At 34.2% G+C, this 23920-nt stretch overlaps 1 protein-coding gene across 1 annotated transcript in view; it reads right to left on the bottom strand.

Annotated features, from left to right (window-relative positions):
* Nucleotides 1–249: 249 nt before the first annotated feature.
* The window catches only part of LOC149771761 (dnaJ homolog subfamily C member 17-like), a 60479-nt gene continuing 36808 nt past the window's right edge, over nucleotides 250–23920 (bottom strand). Inside the window, exons 7-10 of the mRNA XM_089948153.1 lie at nucleotides 23469–23537; nucleotides 18072–18152; nucleotides 3000–3146; nucleotides 250–416 (exon numbers count right to left, since the gene is read on the bottom strand). Coding sequence (XP_089804279.1) covers nucleotides 285–416; nucleotides 3000–3146; nucleotides 18072–18152; nucleotides 23469–23537 — 429 coding nt within the window. The 3' untranslated portion in view covers nucleotides 250–284. The remainder of the gene's footprint in view (nucleotides 417–2999; nucleotides 3147–18071; nucleotides 18153–23468; nucleotides 23538–23920) is intronic.

The raw sequence follows: 23920 nt of genomic DNA, 5'->3' as shown, positions 1-23920 counted from the left end.
TCATTTAAAACATGATTAAATTTTGTTGTATAAAAACTGCATTCCTTTAAAAAGTCAAAGATTTTCTCTGGTGGCACAGCTGATATAATAAATAACAGCAATTATAACAATCTGACAAAAACATTTCACTATGGAGAGTAATAGTAATGACTCCAGAGTGGCTGCATGTTCTTTCCTGATACCTGATTAGCCACAATTAAGAATGTGAAACTAATTGATATTGAAGCAGTGATACTAAGAAAACAAAGGAATTTCGTAAAAGTTTTATTAAAAAACTCTCTATTTCAGCCCTCCTCCTCCTGCTGTAACTGGGCTATTAATCGTTTCCTCTCCTCTGCTTGGCGCAGCCTCATCAGCACCATACTCTCATAGTCTCGAACTTCTGATGGCAGAGGTGGAACTGATGTAGCTGACACCTGCAAAATAAATCTTAATACAGTTAAACAAAAATATCAAACCTTTTTGTGAATGGTAACGCTTATAGTATGGCTAAAGGATGGAAAACATGAGTATGCAATGGACTATAAATACATCACAAACACACATTATCCAAATGTGCCCTCCTGACTTTCATTAAAGGTAATTAATGTAACAGGAGTGAAGTAGTTTGCATGCCAAACATGTGACTGAAAGTGTACAGGTTTGTTGTTGTTGTTGTAGGGTTTAACTCCATTTTTCACACAAGATAGGCTATACAAGGCAGCCAGTATAACTGGTGGAGGAAGAACCCTGGAAAACCCCAGGAAGAACCACTGACCTATGAGAAGCTACTGGTAGGCTTTCTCATGTACCCATGTTAGCCGAGTTTGAGACTCAAACCCATGCACAGAGAGGCGAGATGGCAGTGATCCGGAATGTTGAGCGCTTTATACCACTCATCCACTCGGGGCCCCTGTACAGGTTTGAACTGTACCACTGAATCTTCCAAGGACAGCTACCATAGTGTATCCTTGGGCAAGGCACTTTACTCCAATTATATTGGCAATTAAAAGCCTACTTGTGCCAAAAACCACCAAAACCAAAACTAAATACAAAATATAAAAAAACTAATATGCCTAACTGTATGAATTTAGCATAATATAATCAAAAGCAGTATTAAAAACAATTTCATGTGCATGTACCGACTTTTGTGTTATAGCGGGGTCACACTGTACCAACTTTTGTGTTATAGTGGGGTCACACTGCACCAACTCTTGTGTTATAGCGGGGTCACACTGTACCAACTTTTGTGTTATAGTGGGGTCACACTGTACCAACTTTTGTGTTATAGCGGGGTCACACTGTACCAACTTTTGTGTTATAGCGGGGTCACACTGTACCAACTTTTGTGTTCATCCACATTACAAATGTTACATACTATGTGCTTAAACAATGTAACTGGATGAAGTAAAATCCAACAAGCATTAAATTTTCCAAAAATATAAATTTATTTCCCTAAAATATAAAATTAAATAAACTCAAAGAAATAAAAATAACTTACAGTATGTATGAATTCATATATTTCCTAAATGTACTATCAATTTTACAGTATGCCAGTAATGATCAAAAGGTATTCCAAAATGAAGGTTCTAATGTGCTTATGTGCTGCGCTAGCACACTGAAGAAATACTGTTCTAATATCAAAAAGTTTTACTTCAAAGTAATCCATTGAAAGTTGAATGTCACTAGAGTCCTTGAATGTTTCATGTAATCCAACAAAATTAATTCAATATCCAAGTCCTTGAATAATTTTACAATAGTCCAGCAAAATGGTTTTCCACTTTGCAATTTCAACAAACAAATTATAAATAAATAAAATTTCCTTTCAAACTCTGACAAAACTGAATATAGCTGAAGAATAATAATTCAATACTTTAATTCTCCACCTAATGCATATCAAACAAGTCTGAATCACTAGAAAAGATTCCCAAACATTTAAATGAATTTAACTTGAAATATCTTAACAGTTTAGTCTAACTTTTTACGATTATTTTGCCAATCTAAACTACGACATGAATGACAGGACACGCCCTAGATCATGCTATGCTGATGTGACTTACTTTCAACTAATGCATGGTGTACTTTAACCGAATTAGTTGTTGACATGAACTTGGTAAATGACCTTGATTTATGAATGGGGAAAGATAATACACATAGTCTTCTTATAGCATAGCCCAGCCACATAATTAATTAAAAAATAAATGTCATTAACCCAAATGACTTAAATAAACTATATTATAAAATAATATATGATATAGATATCCATAACAAAAACTTCAGGACTTTCTTCATACTTAAAAAATATTTTTAAATCAGCCTTTTGGGGTATTATCAAATTTTGACAGAGAAGTATGTGTAATTACATATTGTTTTACTTTTACTATTACATCCTACATGTCTTAGGATTCTAGCAGTGTGCAACCTTCAAGAATTTGGTAAATGTGGAGTATTTGCATGACTTAATTTTCTCAAATGAATATCTTTTCTCCTTTGTAACAGTCTCTTTTTCAGTTTCATTTTTGGAAAACATCTTCTTTTCCCATTACATTTAAAACAATTATGCTAATAATATTTGTATGACCGACAGTAAGTTATAATAAGATAAGTGATGGTGATATAAAACTAGCAGTGACCAAAAATTCCTGTTGATACTTTTCTAATGTAATCATGACAAAGGGGCATGGCATCCATACATTTGAAAGAGAGCACCTACTCAGCAGTCATATATCTTAGTATTATCTGCTTATCATGAAATGAATAAGGGTAACTCGATTTAAGTCACAAATAAAGTACATACGACTGTCAATAAAGTATAACAAAAATAGTTTTAGCTTCAATGAGGGTCTTCTAGTGATACGAAGAAAGAAGCTAAAGAAGAGACAGATAGGAACTAGGTACAAGACAGCTGGGGATTTTGTTGTGGAGGGAGTAGTCTCTATTTCTCCTGCACTTGAATACTGACTAGGCTTCTAAAAAAGTTCATAACTTCTTGATTTGGTCATTCAAAAGTATAAATATACCTGAGGTACTCCCTCAGATTGGCTGCCCTGTGATGGGGCAGAGTAATCTTCCTTTTCCTGCATTCTATCATTGGGGTGTTGTCCCTGTAGCCAGGTTATTGTAAAGGGAATATCAGGGAGGCCTTTCTCATTCATGTAGGCTAGGTTCTGAATGTAAAAGAAATAAAACAAAATGTCAATAATGTAATGCAATAAATTCTATAAATATATGTTGGAAATATCTCACTTTTAACTTTTTATTGATAAACAACCAAGGCCACTGCATATTTTTGTTGAGTCTGCCTATTGTTTACCTATAACCTGTAATGCTGAGCTCTATCTGAAGAATTTAACACTGATCTTAATCCATGATGGATGGGCCCATGGACATCAAAAGTCATCATTACCTTCTGCAGGAAATTTGACAAAAAGACATAACTTCTGGAATATTTTCACAGAAAAATTGTCAGTAAGAATTTACTTTATTCGTACATTTACTTTTCCCATATTTTATGCATTAGAAACAAAACAATACCAACTTCATTAAATATGCTATTATCTTTTTACATGGCCCTGATGGCCACAAGTAGTGGTGTTTTAATTTTTGTATTTTTTGACTTTTTACCTATAACAAAGTGAGGTATATTTCAAGTACAAATGACCTTGACCTTCTGGCTATGACCAAAGCTCCTGTTATTTAATATTTTATGCAATTATGCTGTGAAACTTAAAGATATTTAAATAAACAGCATTTTTCCTTAAAAGGACATGGATACCTGTTAAAAGTTTATTTCAATGTGAACTGAAGTAGACGAAAATTTCCATGATGATAAACATGATGGTCATTGTATTGTCAGATACAGCAAGGAATTCAGTTGAGCAGGTAGTTAAAGCCAAACTCAAGGCCCATTTACAAAACTTCAATTTGAAACTAAGTTTTTTCTCAATACTGCCAGAAAAGACCATATTATATCGTAGTTTTTAAATCTTCTCCAAGTAGTTAAGACAAAATACTCGGAAACCTGTCTTGAAAGACCAGTGCTATGAGACCACCTCTCTTGAAAGACCAGATTCTCAGTGCAGATGTGCTTTTTAAAAATCAAATCTTGTAATAAATATAAATGTGAAAGGCGTTTTAAAAAATGATCTGAAACTAAAAGATTCTAAAAGAAGTATACAGCTCTTTATATTACTGTTTCCTTTTTCTTTTTTCTGATATGTACATTTTATCTTAGATACAATATTGCCCCTTTAATGGGAATGCAGATTCAATTATTTTACTTACATTTACTTATAACAGCTTCCAATTTCATTTGATTTTTTTCCATTTAATCAAATCAGGCCTCTGCTGTGGGCTCAAATCTCCTGGCCCAAAGTACTAAATGCACATAATGAGAATCTTGTAGTCCTTTTGACCAATGTCTAGCCAAATCCCTTTTGACCAATGTCTGGCCAAATCCCTTTTGACCAATGTCTGGCCAAATCCCTTTTGACCAATGTCTGGCCAAATCCCTTTTGACTAATGTCTGGTCAAATCCCTATCTATAACTATAGATTAGCTTTACTGTCTTCTGGAGGAGCCAGGCAGACTTTAAATGAGCCAAATTTTGGCTAAGTATTCTCAGTGTGGCTTGTTAACAAGTAATGTGTACTTAGCCAAATTTAACTATTTATTTCACAACTGCTCTTTGCAAACATTAGTTTTACCTCTTACGAGGAAACTGAATTTTTGCTATGCTTAGCCAAAATTGGGCTAGTGTCTGCAGTACCCTTTAGTGTATGCTGGTAGGTATGCACATCTATGCATTTGTATATATATATACATGAATGTGTATATGAGTATGTATCAATATGTGATTGAGTCTTCTTAGTACACAAGCATATACTGGTCCTCCTATTTAGTATTGCAGAAATGCTAATATTTTTTAATATATATCGATATGCTATCTCAAAATTATTAATGCAAACTATTTCTTTTTCTATTCTCTAGTTTTTTTAAACTTCTTTATTACCTTATTTCCTTCTATCTTCTTGTTTTATGGTTGAAATATTTACCAGGTTCTATTACATGCATGTAATATTTATCTTTAGGTCAGTAAAATTTATTTTAAAAAAACCACTGAAGCACAAACATAATTACAGTATCATACATATTTCCCTAATTGGCGGGGAAGGTAACATACAGATTGTGTTAACTATACAAGTTGTTGTTGTTGCTGTAGGGTTTAATGCCATTTTTTAGCACAAGATAGGCTATACATGGCGGCCAGTATCAATGATGGAGGAAAACCCTGGAAAGAACCACCGACCCACAAGAAGCTACTGGCAAGCTTTCTCACATATCCACATTAGCTGAACCTGAGACTCGATCCCACGCAGACTGAGGTGAGATGGCAATGATTTGTAACGATGAGCGCTTTAGACCACTCAGCCACTTGGGGCCCCAAACTATACAAGTTTATTATCAACCCAGCTGTTTTCAAGGCTGCAATTGCTGTACACTAGTCATGCTAAATTTCACTGGACCAAATATGGATGTATCAGCATTTTGCATTTCTTGTAGCTTAAGACAAATCCAGGTTACTTTATAGTTCTAATGAGTAATTTTGTATCATCTCAGTAGCAGATGTTAGATGTGGTGCACTTGCAGTTAACACAAAGCTCAAAACTGTAAATAATGGGCATAAAGTTCAGACCTTTATCAGACCCATTTTAAGTTTACATATGTTCCATTATTTCTATCTCAAAATTATTCAAATATATATTTCAAAAGTCCTTTTAAATATATACCTGTATACTGTTCAGTCAAGATAGAATTAATTTATTTAACTGAATATTCAGCTAATTTAAAAAGGTTAATTTGTAAATATTAATTAAATTTAATATCCACAAGCAAATGTGACAGCTTCATCTGTACAATTAATTTTTCCGTTCTTCTGATTATATGAAGATTAAATGAAGATTAGATCTGATGATTATATGAAGATTATATCTGATGATTATATGAAGATTATATCTGATGATTATATGAAGATTATATCTGATGATTATATGAAGATTATATCTGATGATTATATGAAGATTAGATCTGATGATTATATGAAGATTATATCTGATGATTATATGAAGATTAGATCTGATGATTATATGAAGATTAGATCTGATGATTATAAGAAGATTAGATCTGATGATTATATGAAGATTAGATCTGATGATTATATGAAGATTATATGTGATGATTATATGAAGATTAGATCTGATGATTAAATGAAGATTAGATCTGATGATTATATGAAGATTATATCTGATGATTATATGAAGATTAGATCTGATGCTTATATGAAGATTATGTTAGTGAAACTGCACATATATTTGTCTTATTCCATGGTCATATGAAATATAATCTTGCTCTAATATCTTTGTCATACACATAAAGTTGCAAAACATAACAAGAGATTCTCCAACGAACAAAATGCATTCTGAAATTGCTAAAATCATGCAGGAACACTAAGTTATTCTGGGTAATTTAGTCAGAGCTGAGTACAAATGGCCCGTAACACTGCATCAAAGCCATCATGTTACAGTGATGTGTGATTAATCAGACTCTCCCAAGTGGATTACACTGTGAAATTTTAATTAAAAACCTTATATTATCAAGGTGACCCTTGTCTGATGCCAGTCAAACTGTTTGCATCGGTACATGAAAGGAACATTGACATCAAAAAGGATACTTGAATTTATTTTAGCTGCAAAACTGAAGACTTGTACCATCTTCCCATATCAGTATATATCATCTCATTAGTCTTATCAATTTCTTTTGATCATAGTACTTATATATATGTATATTAATATTAAAACCAGCTAACGGTTTTAATAGTTTACACCTAAATAAATGTATTGAAACAACAACAGATCTATCCAGCTGATTTATTTAAAATTATGCTTTTGGCATTTAGGTAAATTGCATGAAGTTTTGAAATAGTAAAAGTTCTATTATTAGCTAGTCTTGGCAATTGAAAGATTTAAATGACTTGGTGTTTATTAATTATTCATCACTAATCAAGATATACAATTTTGTCCATTATATTTATGTGTTCATTCATATATATATATATATTGCCTGTTTGTGTGTTTGATTTTGTATTAGTTTGTTATGCCCGTAATATCCAGTTTCATGAAAATTGCAATATGAATGCATGCTTAAGTGACAGTTTTCTTTAGCTGTGGAGTTGTTACTAAAGTGAGCCTTATTTCATCTTTGTTCGTGAAAATTAGTGAGTAGTATATAGAGTAGTATTGGTAGGTGGATATATCTCAGTGAAAATAGTTCAGCCTCACCAAGAGCTAGTAGGTGCAACCAAGAGCTAGTCGGTGCCACCAAGAGCTAGTCGGTGCCACCAAGAGGTAGTCAGTGCCACCAAGAGCTAGTCGGTGCCACCAAGAGCTAGTCAGTGCCACCAAGAGCTAGTCAGTGCCACCAAGAGCTAGTCAGTGCCAAGAGCTAGTCAGTGCCACCAAGAGCTAGTCAGTGCCACCAAGAGCTAGTCGGTGCCTCCAAGAGCTAGTCAGTGCCACCAAGAGCTAGTCAGTGCCACCAAGAGCTAGTCAGTGCCACCAAGAGCTAGTGAGTGCCACCAAGAACTAGTCGGTGCCACCAAGAGCTAGTCAGTGCCAAGAGCTAGTCAGTGCCACCAAGAGCTAGTCGGTGCCACCAAGAGCTAGTCAGTGCCACCAAGAGCTAGTCAGTGCTACCAAGAGCTAGTCAGTGCCACCAAGAGCTAGTTGGTGCCACCAAGAGCTAGTCGATGCCTCTAAGTTTCATGCTTGAGAGATCTATATTTTCAGCTAACTGTTCATTACACCCTCAGCATCTCCGACCCTACTGCACTAACATGTGTATATCAAGGAGGAAAATTCTATCATGTGAAACCTATTTCCATGAAACACATTTTGCATTCGTTGGTAATGGTTGTGCTTTAGTTATCTGTTTTTGTTACACCTGTGCATATGTCTCAGAGTGAGTAACTCACTCAACAGCACCAAAATTATATCGTTGTGTCTCTTGTTGTTTGAACTCCCCATCTGTTATGCACAACATATCATGAGTCTATTCACTTACAGTACATGAAAATTAGAAAATGGACACATTTCAAAGTGAGTACTTTCTTACAGATCCAGATATAAGCTATCAGTTGAACAATAATGTCTTTGTGGTGATTAAACCTGTATAATGGTGATTAGCAAACTAAAGCAGTTTTAAAGTTTTGACATTTCATACATATACTTAAACAAGCCACTTTGTTTACGAAAAGATGTGGACTGACACACGTCCTGGAGAAATAATGAGACAGTTCATGATTATTGTATTGTTTGCTTCATTGTATAAACAGGCTGAATCTACCATTTCAAGGGTTAAAATTTGGCATGTTTCTAATCTTTGCTGAATTAAATATTTTTCACTTGCTCTTCAACACTAACATTTTCTCTTGTAATCTGAGCAAAAAATGACAATGACAATACTGATAGATTTGAGGTTCAAATTCAAAAAGCATTTCTTAAGGAAGATTTAGAAATTATCATATTAGGTGATTTTAACATTGACTATATGAAAACTCCACCATTAACATGGATAAGTAGCTTTGAAACTTACAACTTTACTCAATTAATTAACACTCCAACTAGAGTAACGGATAAAAGTGCTACTATCATTGATCATGTCTATACTAATAAACCTGAAAACGTAAGTGAAATTAAGGTACCAGTGTATGCACTGAGTGACCACTACCCAGTCTGTATAACTAGACATGTTCCGAAATCATCTAAAAATGGCCAACACATTGAAATTCAATACAGGGACTTCAAACAGTTTGATGAGGAAATGTTCTTAAATGATTTAGTTTGCAAACCTTTCCAATCAGTCTGCACTATAGCTGATGTCAACACTGCCTTGGACAAATGGTATCAGATGTTCAATGCAGCCTTAGACAAGCATGCCTCAATTAAAACAAAAAGGGTTAAACACCAAATTACACCCAAGTGGATTATCCCTGAGATCAATGAGGCTAGGCACCTAAGAGATAATTTCCACAAGAAAAAAGACATGAAAAGCTATAGAAAGTGGAGAAATAAAACTAAGCACCTGATAGATAAGGCAAAAGAGAACTACTATAAACAGGCTATTAATGAAAGCAAGAGTACCAAAACATTGTGGAAGCATCTAAAAGAGCTGAACCCACGCAAGAACAGTTGTCTTCCCCCTAGACTTAAGCAAAATGATGATATAGCAACATCTGTACAAGACATCGTGGAAATGTTCAACAATTTCTTCATAAGCATCTCCAGTAAGAGTATTCAGAACCAGACTAATATCCCAATTGAACTTGATGCTCTTCTATTATTTATAAGAGCTAAAATTCCTGATGATAATTATTTTTCAATAGCTAATGTTAGTGAAGCTGATGTTTTTGATATGCTAATTAAGGTTAATATTAATAAATCCTCTGGATTGGATGGTATTGGTCCACGAATTCTTAAAATTGCTGCACCAGTAATAACAAAGTCACTAACGCATATCATAAATTTAAGTATAATGAGTGGTAATTTTCCAGAAACATTGAAATGTGCAAAGGTTACACCTATCTTTAAGAAAGGAGAAAAGGAGGATCCAGGAAATTACAGACCAATATCAATTCTACCTGTATTGTCAAAACTATTTGAAAAGCATGTAGCCATTCAGGTCTATAAATTTTTCGAAACATACTCTCTATTTCATAAAGCTCAATCAGGATTTAGAAAGTACCACTCGTGCCAAACAGAACTTACCAAATTAATTGATCTTTGGCTGAAGGAAATGGATAATGGACATATGACTGGGATTGTTTTCCTTGACTTCAAGAAAGCCTTTGATCTTGTTGATCATGAAATTCTGCTGCAAAAGTTGAACTGTTACATGTTTGACAATCCTTCTTTAAACTGGTTTAGATCATACCTAAACCAAAGGTCTCAACAAGTAAGCATTGGCAATATTAGCTCTCAAACTCGCACTATTCATTCAGGAGTCCCTCAAGGCTCAGTTTTGGGCCCTCTCCTCTTCCTTATCTATATCAATGATCACCATTAAATAATGAATCCACAAACACAGATTTGTTTGCAGATGATGCAACCTTGTATACATCGAGTTCTGATACTGAAGTTATCTAAATGAAATTAAACTCAGACCTTATCAGAGTCCAAAACTGGGCACAACAAAATAGGATGGTAATTAATGAAGGTAAAACAAAATGTATGATTTTGGGGACATCACAAAAGCTACACAAGTCAGGGAACCCAAAACTGTCTCTTGCAATAAATAATCATCCATTAGAAAATGAAAAGCTTGTAGGTGTGTCTGTAGATAATAATTTATTATGGAATGACCATATTGATAAGCTTTGTAAAACACTGTCATCCAAAATTGCCCTTCTCAGCAGAATCAAGAAATATTTACCTATGGAAACTCGCAATCTATACTACAAGTCATATATTCTTCCAACAATGGATTATTGTTCTAATGTATGGGGAAACTGTGCCAAATCTGAGCTTGACAGGATTTATAAACTTCAGAAACGAGCAGCAATTGTAATTTTAGATGCATCTGTTGATCATCCCTCAAAAGCATTATTTACAGAACTCAAATGGTTCACAATATATGACAGGATAGATTTTCACAAGGCAGTTCTTTTATATAAATGTCTACATGGAACTGCACCAGAGTATCTTCAAGACTTATTCAGGCCTTTTTCAGCACAATACCAGTTGAGATCAATATCACATGGAAACCTTCTAATACCAAAACCAAGAACAGAGCAATTTAAAAAGAGTTTTCAATATTCTGGTACAGTTCTGTGGAATAAGCTTCCACTACATGTAAAATCTGCTGAAAATATTAGAGTATTTAAGAAAAGATATCATGAGCATGTATGTGTTTCTAACAGATAATGGAATTTAGTATTTTAATACTAAACATGTTAAAATAAACAGTAATTATTGCCATCTTCATATAATGTGCATTGTTATACTCTCCTTAAGAGGGCCTCAAGGGAGAATAGTCCTTGACTAATGAGTCACCCTCTATAAATAAAGCATTATTATTATTATTATTAATATTATTGAGAGATAACATGATTCAATGAAAATACGTTTTTCTCTTTATCTTGTTTGTTTTGACAAAGCAATTTCCTTTGCTGTTTCCCAGCAGCAATGGGTTGTTTGTCAAGAAAATGTGCTGCACAATTAAGACTGCAGATCTTTTTCAGTGTGACTCAGAGTCAAGATTTCATCCCATATATTGCTCCATATTTCCATAAACACATGCAACATTTAAAATTATTTTTCACATTCTGACTTCAAAAACTGAACTCTGATCATGTGAAAAGTGTGTGGTTTCTCTGCTTTATACAGATTTCATTATACCGCATGGAAATGTTTTATTGTCAAAATTGTGCTCACTTTTAATGCCATTATAGTTACACTGTAAATGCAAGGAAACCCATAAAATCTCTGTATATTTTAAAATTAATGGTACTGCATTCCGCACACCTTTAAAAATATTTTTCTTCACCAACATGTACTATGACAGTCCTTTCATGAGATTACTTGTGTAATTATCAATACTAGGTGTTTAGTGTTTACATCTGGATTCACAAACGTCTCATGAACGAAGATGCATTTTTCTTCATACTAAGTCAAACCCATATTCCTCTAATAAGTAATTAAAAGAAAAGACTATTTAGACTTTAAATGGTTAAAACTGTCCCTTGGCATGGGAGTGAGCAGTCAACAGGAATGACCAGTGGTTAAAACTGTCCCTTAGCATTAGAGTGAGCAGTCAACAGGAATGACCAGTGGTTAAAACTGTCCCTTGGCATCGGAGTAAGCAGTCAACAGGAATGACCAGTGGTTAAAACTGTCCCTTGGCATCAGAGTGAGCAGTCAACAGGAATGACCATTGGTTAAAACTGTCCCTTAGCATCAGAGTAAGCAGTCAACAGGAATGACCAGTGGTTAAAACTGTCCCTTGGCATTGGAGTGAGCAGTCAACAGGAATGACCAGTGGTTAAAACTGTCCCTTGGCATCGGAGTGAGCAGTCAACAGGAATGACCAGTGGTTAAAACTGTCCCTTGGCATCAGAGTGAGCAGTCAACAGGAATGACCAGAATATTTCAATCTTTTATAAGTACAAATATGGATTAAATACAGAACTGACCTTTGCATGTTTTCTTTCCAAAAGACCAATGAGAATGTATTGTTTTATATCAAACCAGACCACCAATCATAGCTTTGCTGAGCACATCTTTATCAGTGTCCATGTTGGCTACCACTACTAAAGAAATTCATCTCTCCAAAAATATTATAATATTAATCAAATTGACAAATCACACAAATATTTTAAACATTTTAGAATTTCAGAATTCAATCAATATAAGTTTTATTTTTTAAATTCAGTAGTTATTGATGGCTATACCATATAAGGGACCAATTATTTTAACTTAGCTATCATTCCAATCAAACACAGGTGACACAACTCTTCTAACACTTTTTTACTCATTTTGTCTAGTCCTAGGGAACCATTCATGTTTTACTAAGAAAATCAGACTCTCTGGCTCTTTTCTAATGTAAACTGCAGTATATAAAACTTCATACTCCAGCTAAAACATTGTTTAACTTATGGTAGTTTATAATGGTTACATAGAACAAATACCAGCATGTAATTAAAATCTTTTTCTTTAGTGAGTTCAGTAACAGGTACATTTTATTGTCCTGTGCCTCTGTATGAAATGAATGAAGGAATGGCCAGCATAGTATTTGGGGCTTTCAAAAAGCACAAGTACATTTACTGCCCCTTTCTTTTTGCACTCTATAACTTTAAAACTCTGAGAAAAGTTAATGAAGTCAAGTGCTTAAAGTCATCATTCAATATTTAAAAATTTCTGCAATGCTTTCCTTTCTGCCAAATTACTTTCAAGCAATCTAAGATAAATGAAAGTATCTTAATATAACTATATGCCTCCACATGCAGGCATGTTGCATACCATATTTTAGTATGCAGTCTCCAGGAGTAACATCAGTGGTCAAGATTTGAAGCTTTCTTTCATCTTTGTACTGGCATTGTAACTGACAAGCCATTTGAGAAAATTGGATGGAACTGAACATAAATTGTATAATTATCAGTGGGTATATCATATACCAAATGCAGGACTGAACATAAACTGTATAATTATCAGCAGGTATATCATATACCAAATGCAGGACTGAACATAAATTATATAATTATCAGTGGGTATATCATATACCAAATGCAGGACTGAACATAAATTATATAATTATCAGTGGGTATATCATATACCAAATGTATAATTATCAGAGGGTATATCATATACCAAATGTATACCAAATGTATAATTAGCAGAGGGTATATCATATACCAAATGTATAATTAGCAGAGGGTATATCATATACCAAATGTATAATTTGCAGAGGGTATATGATATACCAAATGCAGGACTGAATATAAATTGTATAATTATCAGAGGGTATCTCAAATACCAAATTCAGGACTGAACATAAATTATATAATTATCAGTGGGTATATCATATACCAAATGCAGGACTGAATATAAATTGTATAATTATCAGAGGGTATATCATATACCAAATGTATAATTTGCAGAGGGTATATCATATACCAAATATATAATTAGCAGAGGGTATATCATATACCAAATGCAGGACTGAATATAAATTGTATAATTATCAGAGGGTATCTCAAATACCAAATTCAGGACTGAACATAAATTATATAATTATCAGTGGGTATATCATATACCAAATGCAGGACTGAACATAAATTGTATAATTATCAGAGGGTATATCATATACCAAATTTATAATTATCAGAGGGTCTATCATACACCAAATGCAGGACTCAAATCTGGTGGCAAAGATAATATGTAAATGTGTATTAAATATAAATTAAAAGTTGTCTGAACAACAAAGGATGAACCTTGGAAGACTTATTTTGTATTAAATATACTTCTGTCTGCATACCACAGTCAAAACTGTATGAGGGTCACTTTGTCTTTAACTCATCCTTTTCCCCATTTTGTCCTATTACTTAATGCCTTTGAGATAAATCCATGAAACTGTTATCAAAATGTCATATCTATTACCTTGAAAATCATTTTACAAAGTTGGATCAAATGTCATCATTACTTTTATTCTATTTTCTAACTAGAGAGCTGTTTTTATGAGGGAAAAATCTAAGTCATAAAAAGATTGTCAAAGAAAATGCTATCACAATTAGAATCACATTTTTATGGTCAAGGTCTGTTGTCTTTTTCTGCAATACGATTTTAAAAATATCAATGCAAATATTGATTTCTTCTCTTGTAGCTATAAAACAATCAGCACCAAATATAGAGCATCATTCAAAAGATTTACTATACAATAAAACTGCATTAATACTATACATGATTTGTAAATATTTACCGATATGTTTCAGATGTACACAACAAGCAACAGGTGCATGTTTAAGAGAACACTCAGACAGAAGAAAATACACGGTCGTAATACTCAAGGATGAGAGAGTTGCTTAAATTGGTCAGGTTACAAAGTTGAGGTAGCATTTGAAGAATACAAAATGAAGGAATATAAGCCATCAAAAAGATCATTTTGACTCATGAGAATATCATTTCATACCTGTGGAAGCTTCATCAATAAAAAATACCGCTAACAGTAAAGAGACAGATAAAAGAAAGACCACTATTTTAAAAGTAAATATTGTAATATAAACAAGTAAATAATGTAATATAAACATGTAAATATTGTAATATAAACAAGGAAATGTTGTAATATAAACAAGGAAATGTTGTAATATAAACAAGGAAATGTTGTAAACAAGGAAATGTTGTAATATAAACAAGGAAATGTTGCATACTTATGTAATTATGGGCATTTTTCTTCATATGATGCACAATATTTTTAGTTTGTGTGTATAAATAGTATGCAAATATTATAAGAATCTTGATACTGCACAAACACGTATTAATTATAGTTTGTTTCGTCACCAAAATAACTGCTAGTTTTTGTGTAAATAAAATTTCCACCTCATCACATAATGTTTTTCATATACATGTTATGTTCATCATAGGGGTGAAACAATACACATGTGCCATGTATCAATATGATTCACGATCCACAGCCTGCAATACGATACATATCGATACACATATGAACTTGATGGTGTTTCCATCTTTGGAAGATAGGTGGTGCCCTTTCATGTATGGTGCCCTTTCATGTTGACAGTCTTGGTTGTATTTCCAGTATGCATACTACAGATCACCATATGTTATCATATATTTATGTTCAATTCTCACTGATGAGAAGATAACAACAATACTTTCAAACAGACTACCTGTTGGTTGCAGTGAGTTTTATCCAACGCTTTAGGCCATTTAATTGTGGATCCTTTTAACTCCCTTTGTTTGGTACAACATGAGTGATTTGAAAACATATTACCAATTTCGTGTCTCAGTTACACTTTGAAGACATTGCAATGTTATCTTCAAAACAGAAATAATGCAATTTCCTTGTGCACAGAAAATCTCATCTAGAACAAATCTAAGCATGAGAATAAGGTTGAATACCAACAAAATTTATCACATTTTATTTTCTGCAGATGCAAAAGAGTGCTGCAGCCACAGGTACTTGCATTTGTTAGTGAAGAAGGACAACTATTGACTACACCCAGTCCTATTCTACAATTTCTTTTAACTTACACAAGGTGATAAACTTGAGCAATTTGAAATCTGCCCCATCTCTCATACACTAGTAGCACAGATTTCAAATCGACCAAAGGAGTCAAGATACAATTCAAAGTAGAAATTTTGTGTGAAATTGGTGTAAAGTACTTCATTATGTAGTGAAACACGTTTGGATTGTATAGTATATACTGGGTTAAGATAATTAGCATGAAGTGGGGGAGGGCAGATTACAAACCATGTCACTCTGTGTTAACTTGTAGACGGCAAGTGGGTATTCTCAAATAATCTTTTTTGATTTTACTAATAAACATGAGTGCATGTGACTGCAAATGCTGTTTGAGATGGAGTATAATTTTACAGAATAACAAGGCAACTATTAATAATTATTCATGACAGCTGAAGACTAAAATAACATGCATACAGTAAGCATCATTTTGTATTGATTCTCTGTCTCTTATATTGATATGTGTATCATTTCAGCAAAAGTATTGATGCATCGATATTTCGATTATTTGTTTCACCCCTAGTTCATCAGTTTAATTTTTATATACAATCTTCACCCTTTCAGTTATGGGTTAGGTGTTAAATATTTAGTGAATTTAAACATTGTTTTTAAACTTTTGCTTTTGTATCCATCTTCCAGTTGGTCCAACTCTCTGTTGAACATTTTGTATGAAATTTTGGTTTCCGTAAGAGCTATAAGAAAAAGAACTTCAGTTTAAGAGATCATGTACAGATTGCAACCAATACCCAAAATTTACCCTTAGAGGCCACAGGTATTATGCAAATTTGTGACCAAGCATACAGTTAGCCAAAACTGATTTTACTGCCCATGAGACATACATGTATGATATAAAAATGGACATTAAAATGGCTACCCTTATTTGGTTCAAGATACATATAGCCAAGCTTAGGTTTCTAAGGGTCATACCTAATTTGGGTTTCTAAGGGTCATACCTGTAGGTTACAATAAAGGGCATTGCAGGCACAAGCCAAATCTTGGCTCAACATACATGTACATTGTAGAAAGAGACAGTGAGCTGGATGGCCAAATTTTGGCTAATCATGCAGTTTATTTGATTTGAGTGTCTAACAGACATACTAACAGACATACAAAATGTTAATGAGCCACACTGAGAATACTTAGCCAAAATAGGGCTTACTTAGAGTCTGCCTGGTTCCTCCAGCTGACAGCAAAACTATTCTATAGTTATAGATAAGGATTTGGCCAGACAATGGACAGTAGGACTACAGAGATTCTCATTATGTGCATTTAGTTGTTGTTGTTGTAGGGTTTAATGCCATTTTTCAGCACATGATAGGCTATACATGGCAGCCAGTATTAATGGTGGAGGAAGAACCCGGGTAAACCCCGGAAAGAACCACCGACCCACAAGAAGCTACTGGCAAGCTTTCTCATATACCCACATTAGCTGAATCCGAGACTTGAACCCACGAAGACAGAGGTGAGATGGCAGTGATCCGTAACAGAGAGTGCTTTAGACCACTCGGCCACTCGGGGCACACCCCTGCACTTAGTAATTTGCACCAGGAGATTTTATCCCACAGCAGAGGCCTGATTTGATTAAATGGAAAAGCTCAAATGAAATCGTAGGCTGTTGTATATTAAATGATATCTGACCAGGAAAGAGAAATAGATGAAGGGTGTTTTATTGATTTCACAATGTACTAATTAATCAGTCATCATTTTCCTCTAGATGCTGGAAGAGATCTTCAATATCATTTTCTTTTCCTTTCCTTATGTTCAAGTTGTAAAAGTAATACAAGTACTCAGCCTGGCAAAATAGTACTGATCCTTTCAATCACTGCCCCATATCACTAAGACGTTTTTATATGTAAAACCATGGAATTAATGATAAATGAAATTTCTCTGATATCTTGAGTCCTAAAACTACTATCAGAGCTACAACATACCATCTAGTCAGGCTTGAAGCATTCATAAAAGAAGCTTGTATAAATAAAAAACATATATCTGATATATAAATGCATAGAGGAAATTATTTCTAGAATCAAAGAATATCATTCTGTGGTTCAAACTTCTTTGACTTTTGAGGGAGAAGTGATTTCCCCCTAAACTTCTGACCAAACCTTAGTGCTGCATTTGTGACAAGCCGTTTCTTGCCACAGTAGACCTGGATAATGAGCCCATGAATGGTACCTGGCTCAAGATGCACCAGACAGCCAGTCAGCCTTAAGGCCCAGACCTGCAACCAACCTGCTACAAGTCAAACACTCTGCCAACTGAGCTATCCCACAAAGATATGTGCTTACTGCTGCAAAAGGTGATGAAAACTCCACAATGGCCGTACCAGTCTTCTTGACGGACATCAGGAGATTCAAGACTTTACCATACTGTAAAAAAAAAGTTTCTTTTCATTATATAACTCTAGCAACACTGATGGACAGCATTACAAATCACCATAGTTTTCCATCAGAAACCCAACTTGCTTCTTCCAGAAATTTGACCCATAGGTTGTAACCAGAAATCTATTACATGTATTATATTTATACAAGTTATGTTGAACTCTGTGAAATTAAATTCGGCTAAAAACTAGATGGGAGTTCATTGGACATAGATTACCTGCTACCTCAGTTGTATGACCCAGCAGTCAATCTGCATCCTAACACAACTAACACAAACATAACCCAATTTACTGACATAGTTCAAACTTAATTTTCAGAAACTGTTGGTCTTTGGGCCAGTAATAATGGAAATAAACTGCACATGTCTTCAAAAAGTTAATGTTGCCAGTTTCATATTGCAGGCAGGTTGCAATTTCAAACACGTCATTAAGACATATAATTAATGTCACAATGTTGCAATAGCTAAAGAAACACAATATAAAAATCAATAATGAATTTGTTCAATGATTGGTAATTTTCTGATATTGTTTTGTCTTATTGATAATGATATATCAACTGAAAAAGTAATTAACAAACAAATACTAAATTAAAAGTGCAAAAAAAAAGACAGGCCTCTCTTTTCTTTTTGGTAGAATTACTAATATAAACTTTATTGATCAGTATATTAAAAAAGACTGGGAAGACATTAATACAAAACTTTAACATTTTTCACTTCATTACAATAAGCTGATTAGACTGGGAAGGCATCAAGACTGGTAAGAAATGAATACCAAAAGCATTAAAATGATTCAGTTGAATGTGTAAAACTTCAACATTGTTGATGATGCCACCAATTCCATGATAAAAGTGACTACTGTGTCTCATTACGCTTTAAATGTTCTGAAAAAATTTGTTTTATTTTACGGCAAACTGAGGTCTTCACACTATTATTTAAATCAAAATTACAGACAGGATGAAAGGAGGGAAAGAGACAATGGATGAACAAACAAATGGACAAATGGAAAATAGATTATTCAATAATTAGTAACACAGAATGCACTTTCAATCAGAAATGAATACTCTGACTTCATATACTGGCAATAAGACATCAGACAAACTGTTGGAATCTTAAAGCACTCTAAAAAACAGACATATACTGGCAATAAGACATCAGACAAGCTGTTGGAATCTTAAAGCACTCTAAACTGACTTCATATACTGGCAATAAGACATCAGACAAGCGGTTGGAATCTTAAAGCACTCTAAACTGACTTCACATACTGGCAATAAGACATCAGACAAGCGGTTGGAATCTTAAAGCACTCTAAACTGACTTCACATACTGGCAATAAGACATCCGACAAGCTGTTGGAATCTTAAAGCACTCTAAACTGACTTCATATACTGGCAATAAGACATCCGACAAGCGGTTGGAATCTTAAAGCACTCTAAACTGACTTCATATACTGGCAATAAGACATCAGACAAGCTGTTGGAATCTTAAAGCACTCTAAGCTGACTTCATATACTGGCAATAAGACATCCGACAAGCGGTTGGAATCTTAAAGCACTCTAAACTGACTTCATATACTGGCAATAAGACATCAGACAAGCTGTTGGAATCTTAAAGCACTCTAAACTGACTTCATATACTGGCAATAAGACATCAGACAAGCGGTTGGAATCTTAAAGCACTCTAAACTGACTTCACATACTGGCAATAAGACATCCGACAAGCTGTTGGAATCTTAAAGCACTCTAAACTGACTTCATATACTGGCAATAAGACATCAGACAAACTGTTGGAATCTTAAAGCACTCTAAACTGACTTCATATACTGGCAATAAGACATCAGACAAGCTGTTGGAATCTTAAAGCACTCTAAACTGACTTCATATACTGGCAATAAGACATCCGACAAGCTGTTGGAATCTTAAAGCACTCTAAACTGACTTCATATACTGGCAATAAGACATCTGACAAGCTGTTGGAATCTTAAAGCACTCTAAACTGACTTCATATACTGGCAATAAGACATCCGACAAGCGGTTGGAATCTTAAAGCACTCTAAACTGACTTCATATACTGGCAATAAGACATCAGACAAACTGTTGGAATCTTAAAGCACTCTAAACTGACTTCATATACTGGCAAAAAGACATCAGACAAGCGGTTGGAATCTTAAAGCACTCTAAACTGACTTCATATACTGGCAATAAGACATCAGACAAGCTGTTGGAATCTTAAAGCACTCTAAACTGACTTCATATACTGGTAATAAGACATCCGACAAGCTGTTGGAATCTTAAAGCACTCTAAACTGACTTCATATACTGGCAATAAGACATCAGACAAGCGGTTGGAATCTTAAAGCACTCTAAACTGACTTCATATACTGGCAATAAGACATCAGACAAGCTGTTGGAATCTTAAAGCACTCTAAACTGACTTCATATACTGGTAATAAGACATCAGACAAGCTGTTGGAATCTTAAAGCACTCTAAACTGACTTCATATACTGGCAATAAGACATCCGACAAGCTGTTGGAATCTTAAAGCACTCTAAACTGACTTCATATACTGGTAATAAGACATCAGACAAGCTGTTGGAATCTTAAAGCACTCTAAACTGACTTCATATACTGGCAATAAGACATCCGACAAGCTGTTGGAATCTTAAAGCACTCTAAACTGACTTCATATACTGGCAATAAGACATCCGACAAGCTGTTGGAATCTTAAAGCACTCTAAACTGACTTCATATACTGGTAATAAGACATCAGACAAGCTGTTGGAATCTTAAAGCACTCTAAACTGACTTCATATACTGGCAATAAGACATCAGACAAGCTGTTGGAATCTTAAAGCACTCTAAACTGACTTCATATACTGGTAATAAGACATCAGACAAGCTGTTGGAATCTTAAAGCACTCTAAACTGACTTCACATACTGGCAATAAGACATCCGACAAGCTGTTGGAATCTTAAAGCACTCTAAACTGACTTCATATACTGGCAATAAGACATCAGACAAGCGGTTGGAATCTTAAAGCACTCTAAACTGACTTCATATACTGGCAATAAGACATCAGACAAGCTGTTGGAATCTTAAAGCACTCTAAACTGACTTCATATACTGGTAATAAGACATCAGACAAGCTGTTGGAATCTTAAAGCACTCTAAACTGACTTCATATACTGGCAATAAGACATCAGACAAACTGTTGGAATCTTAAAGCACTCTAAACTGACTTCATATACTGGCAATAAGACATCAGACAAACTGTTGGAATCTTAAAGCACTCTAAACTGACTTCACATACTGGCAATAAGACATCAGACAAGCTGTTGGAATCTTAAAGCACTCTAAACTGACTTCATATACTGGCAATAAGACATCAGACAAGCTGTTGGAATCTTAAAGCACTCTAAACTGACTTCATATACTGGCAATAAGACATCAGACAAACTGTTGGAATCTTAAAGCACTCTAAACTGACTTCATATACTGGCAATAAGACATCAGACAAGCTGTTGGAATCTTAAAGCACTCTAAACTGACTTCATATACTGGCAAAAAGACATCAGACAAGCGGTTGGAATCTTAAAGCACTCTAAACTGACTTCATATACTGGCAATAAGACATCCGACAAGCTGTTGGAATCTTAAAGCACTCTAAACTGACTTCATATACTGGCAATAAGACATTAGACAAGCTGTTGGAATCTTAAAGCACTCTAAACTGACTTCATATACTGGCAATAAGACATCAGACAAACTGTTGGAATCTTAAAGCACTCTAAACTGACTTCATATACTGGCAATAAGACATCCGACAAACTGTTGGAATCTTAAAGCACTCTAAACTGACTTCATATACTGGCAAAAAGACATCAGACAAGCTGTTGGAATCTTAAAGCACTCTAAACTGACTTCATATACTGGCAATAAGACATCAGACAAACTGTTGGAATCTTAAAGCACTCTAAACTGACTTTATATACTGGCAATAAGACATCAGACAAGCTGTTGGAATCTTAAAGCACTCTAAACTGACTTCATATACTGGCAATAAGACATTAGACAAGCTGTTGGAATCTTAAAGCATTCTAAAAAACAGAGACAGAATGTGATGGCTTAATCCATCAGAACATAGCAAACTTCAAAGTCATATAATAAAATGTTCAAGATGCTTATGAGGATTTAACAGCAAAATAAGAACTCATAATAACAAAGACTAAGAAAGTGACTTAAAAGCAAAACTTAACCAGCAACAGATAGAAAAAACAAACAAGGATAACGCCATATTCTCCTTTCACACGCGTGACAGGACATGAATATTTAATAAATGTTACTACAATCAAAATCATGATACCTCAGGTTTAGAAACCCTGCTGTTCATCTGTTGATATTCAAATACCAGATATCTAACCTATATAACCAAAAATCAACAATGTTTCGTCTCCTCAGATATCCAGATCCCACCCTCAGAGACACATTATGTTATGGTGACCTGCCTCTCATGTCACATTGTCCTCTCATTTCTGTTACATTATGTCCCACTCCAGAGATGTCCTTATCATGCTTTCAAAGTCACATCACATTATGGTTACCTGCCTGTCATGTCACATTGCCCTGCATTTCCATGAGTACTCAGACAGCATTTTCTTTGAAATATTACTTACTAGGTTTGTAATAGTTCATATGGGTAATTTCATTTTGTTCTGCATAATAAAACAATTGTTGTCCTTATTCTGATGTTAAATGGGAACTGTCCATGCACAGCACATATAGTATTACCCAAGGGTTGTATGATATATGCCTTAGAAAATGGTATACCAAAGATCTATTTGAATCCAGCAACTGATGTATGTAAGATAGACTACTTCAATTTTAAAATATAATCTTAACGGTGACACTGACCATGTTAGGGCTATTCCATTTAAACATACAAGGTACCCAGGGAAGGTACTTTTTAAAAAATATAAGGGTACTCAGATTACCCAGAGAGTTCATATGAAAACAAAACAAAATTCTGCATGCATCTTTGTGTTATTATTCTATATTAAAAGTGCCTTTTCTGGGTCCCATGTATATTTTACTGGAAAAGCCCTTCATACTACAGGTAAGAAATGGATCCTTAGGGCATATAGTTATTTTATAACAAAAATTTCAGTTGAATACAGGAAATAATATACAAGATATGACATTCAAAACAATCTTTCACAGGATCTTAATGCTAAAGTCTTAAGCCTTTTACATTATTCAGGCAAAACACATTTTTTTAAGAAACTTTAAAGCATGATTTTTTTTATAGTACCTTGTTGAAAATGTGCTTAAGCTGGTCTTCTGTATAGTCATCACACTCTTTCTTCCTTCTCCATTTTACCTAAATTATGAGGATATTATTGTCAATGTAAACATTATTCACATATGAACATAAAATTTGTTAACTGAATTAATCCTAGAAATGTTCAGAGCAAAGTTTACAAAATTGGGACTGTTCTTAAGTGTAGACAGATATTCATCAAATAATGAAGTTTTTAAATTCTAAATGCTGACTCATTATTTTTTGGGGAGCAAGGGTGGTCTAATAAATTTTATTTGATTCTAAAAACGTTTTCACAAACAAGTGTAATGTATAGAGCTATTTGGTAAAAACAAAAAAGACTCCCAAAATTATAGTTGTGTCTGATGAGAGACATTCACATTGAAGCAGACCTTTATACAGACCTGCCAACCCTTATGATTTTATCACATGAGGTACCTAAA

Source organism: Sinohyriopsis cumingii, unplaced genomic scaffold (genome assembly GCF_028554795.1).
Source record: "Sinohyriopsis cumingii isolate HCF-2022 unplaced genomic scaffold, ASM2855479v2 utg001673l, whole genome shotgun sequence".
Lineage (NCBI taxonomy): Eukaryota > Metazoa > Mollusca > Bivalvia > Unionida > Unionidae > Sinohyriopsis > Sinohyriopsis cumingii.
This window is presented reverse-complemented; position numbering and strand designations above follow the sequence as displayed.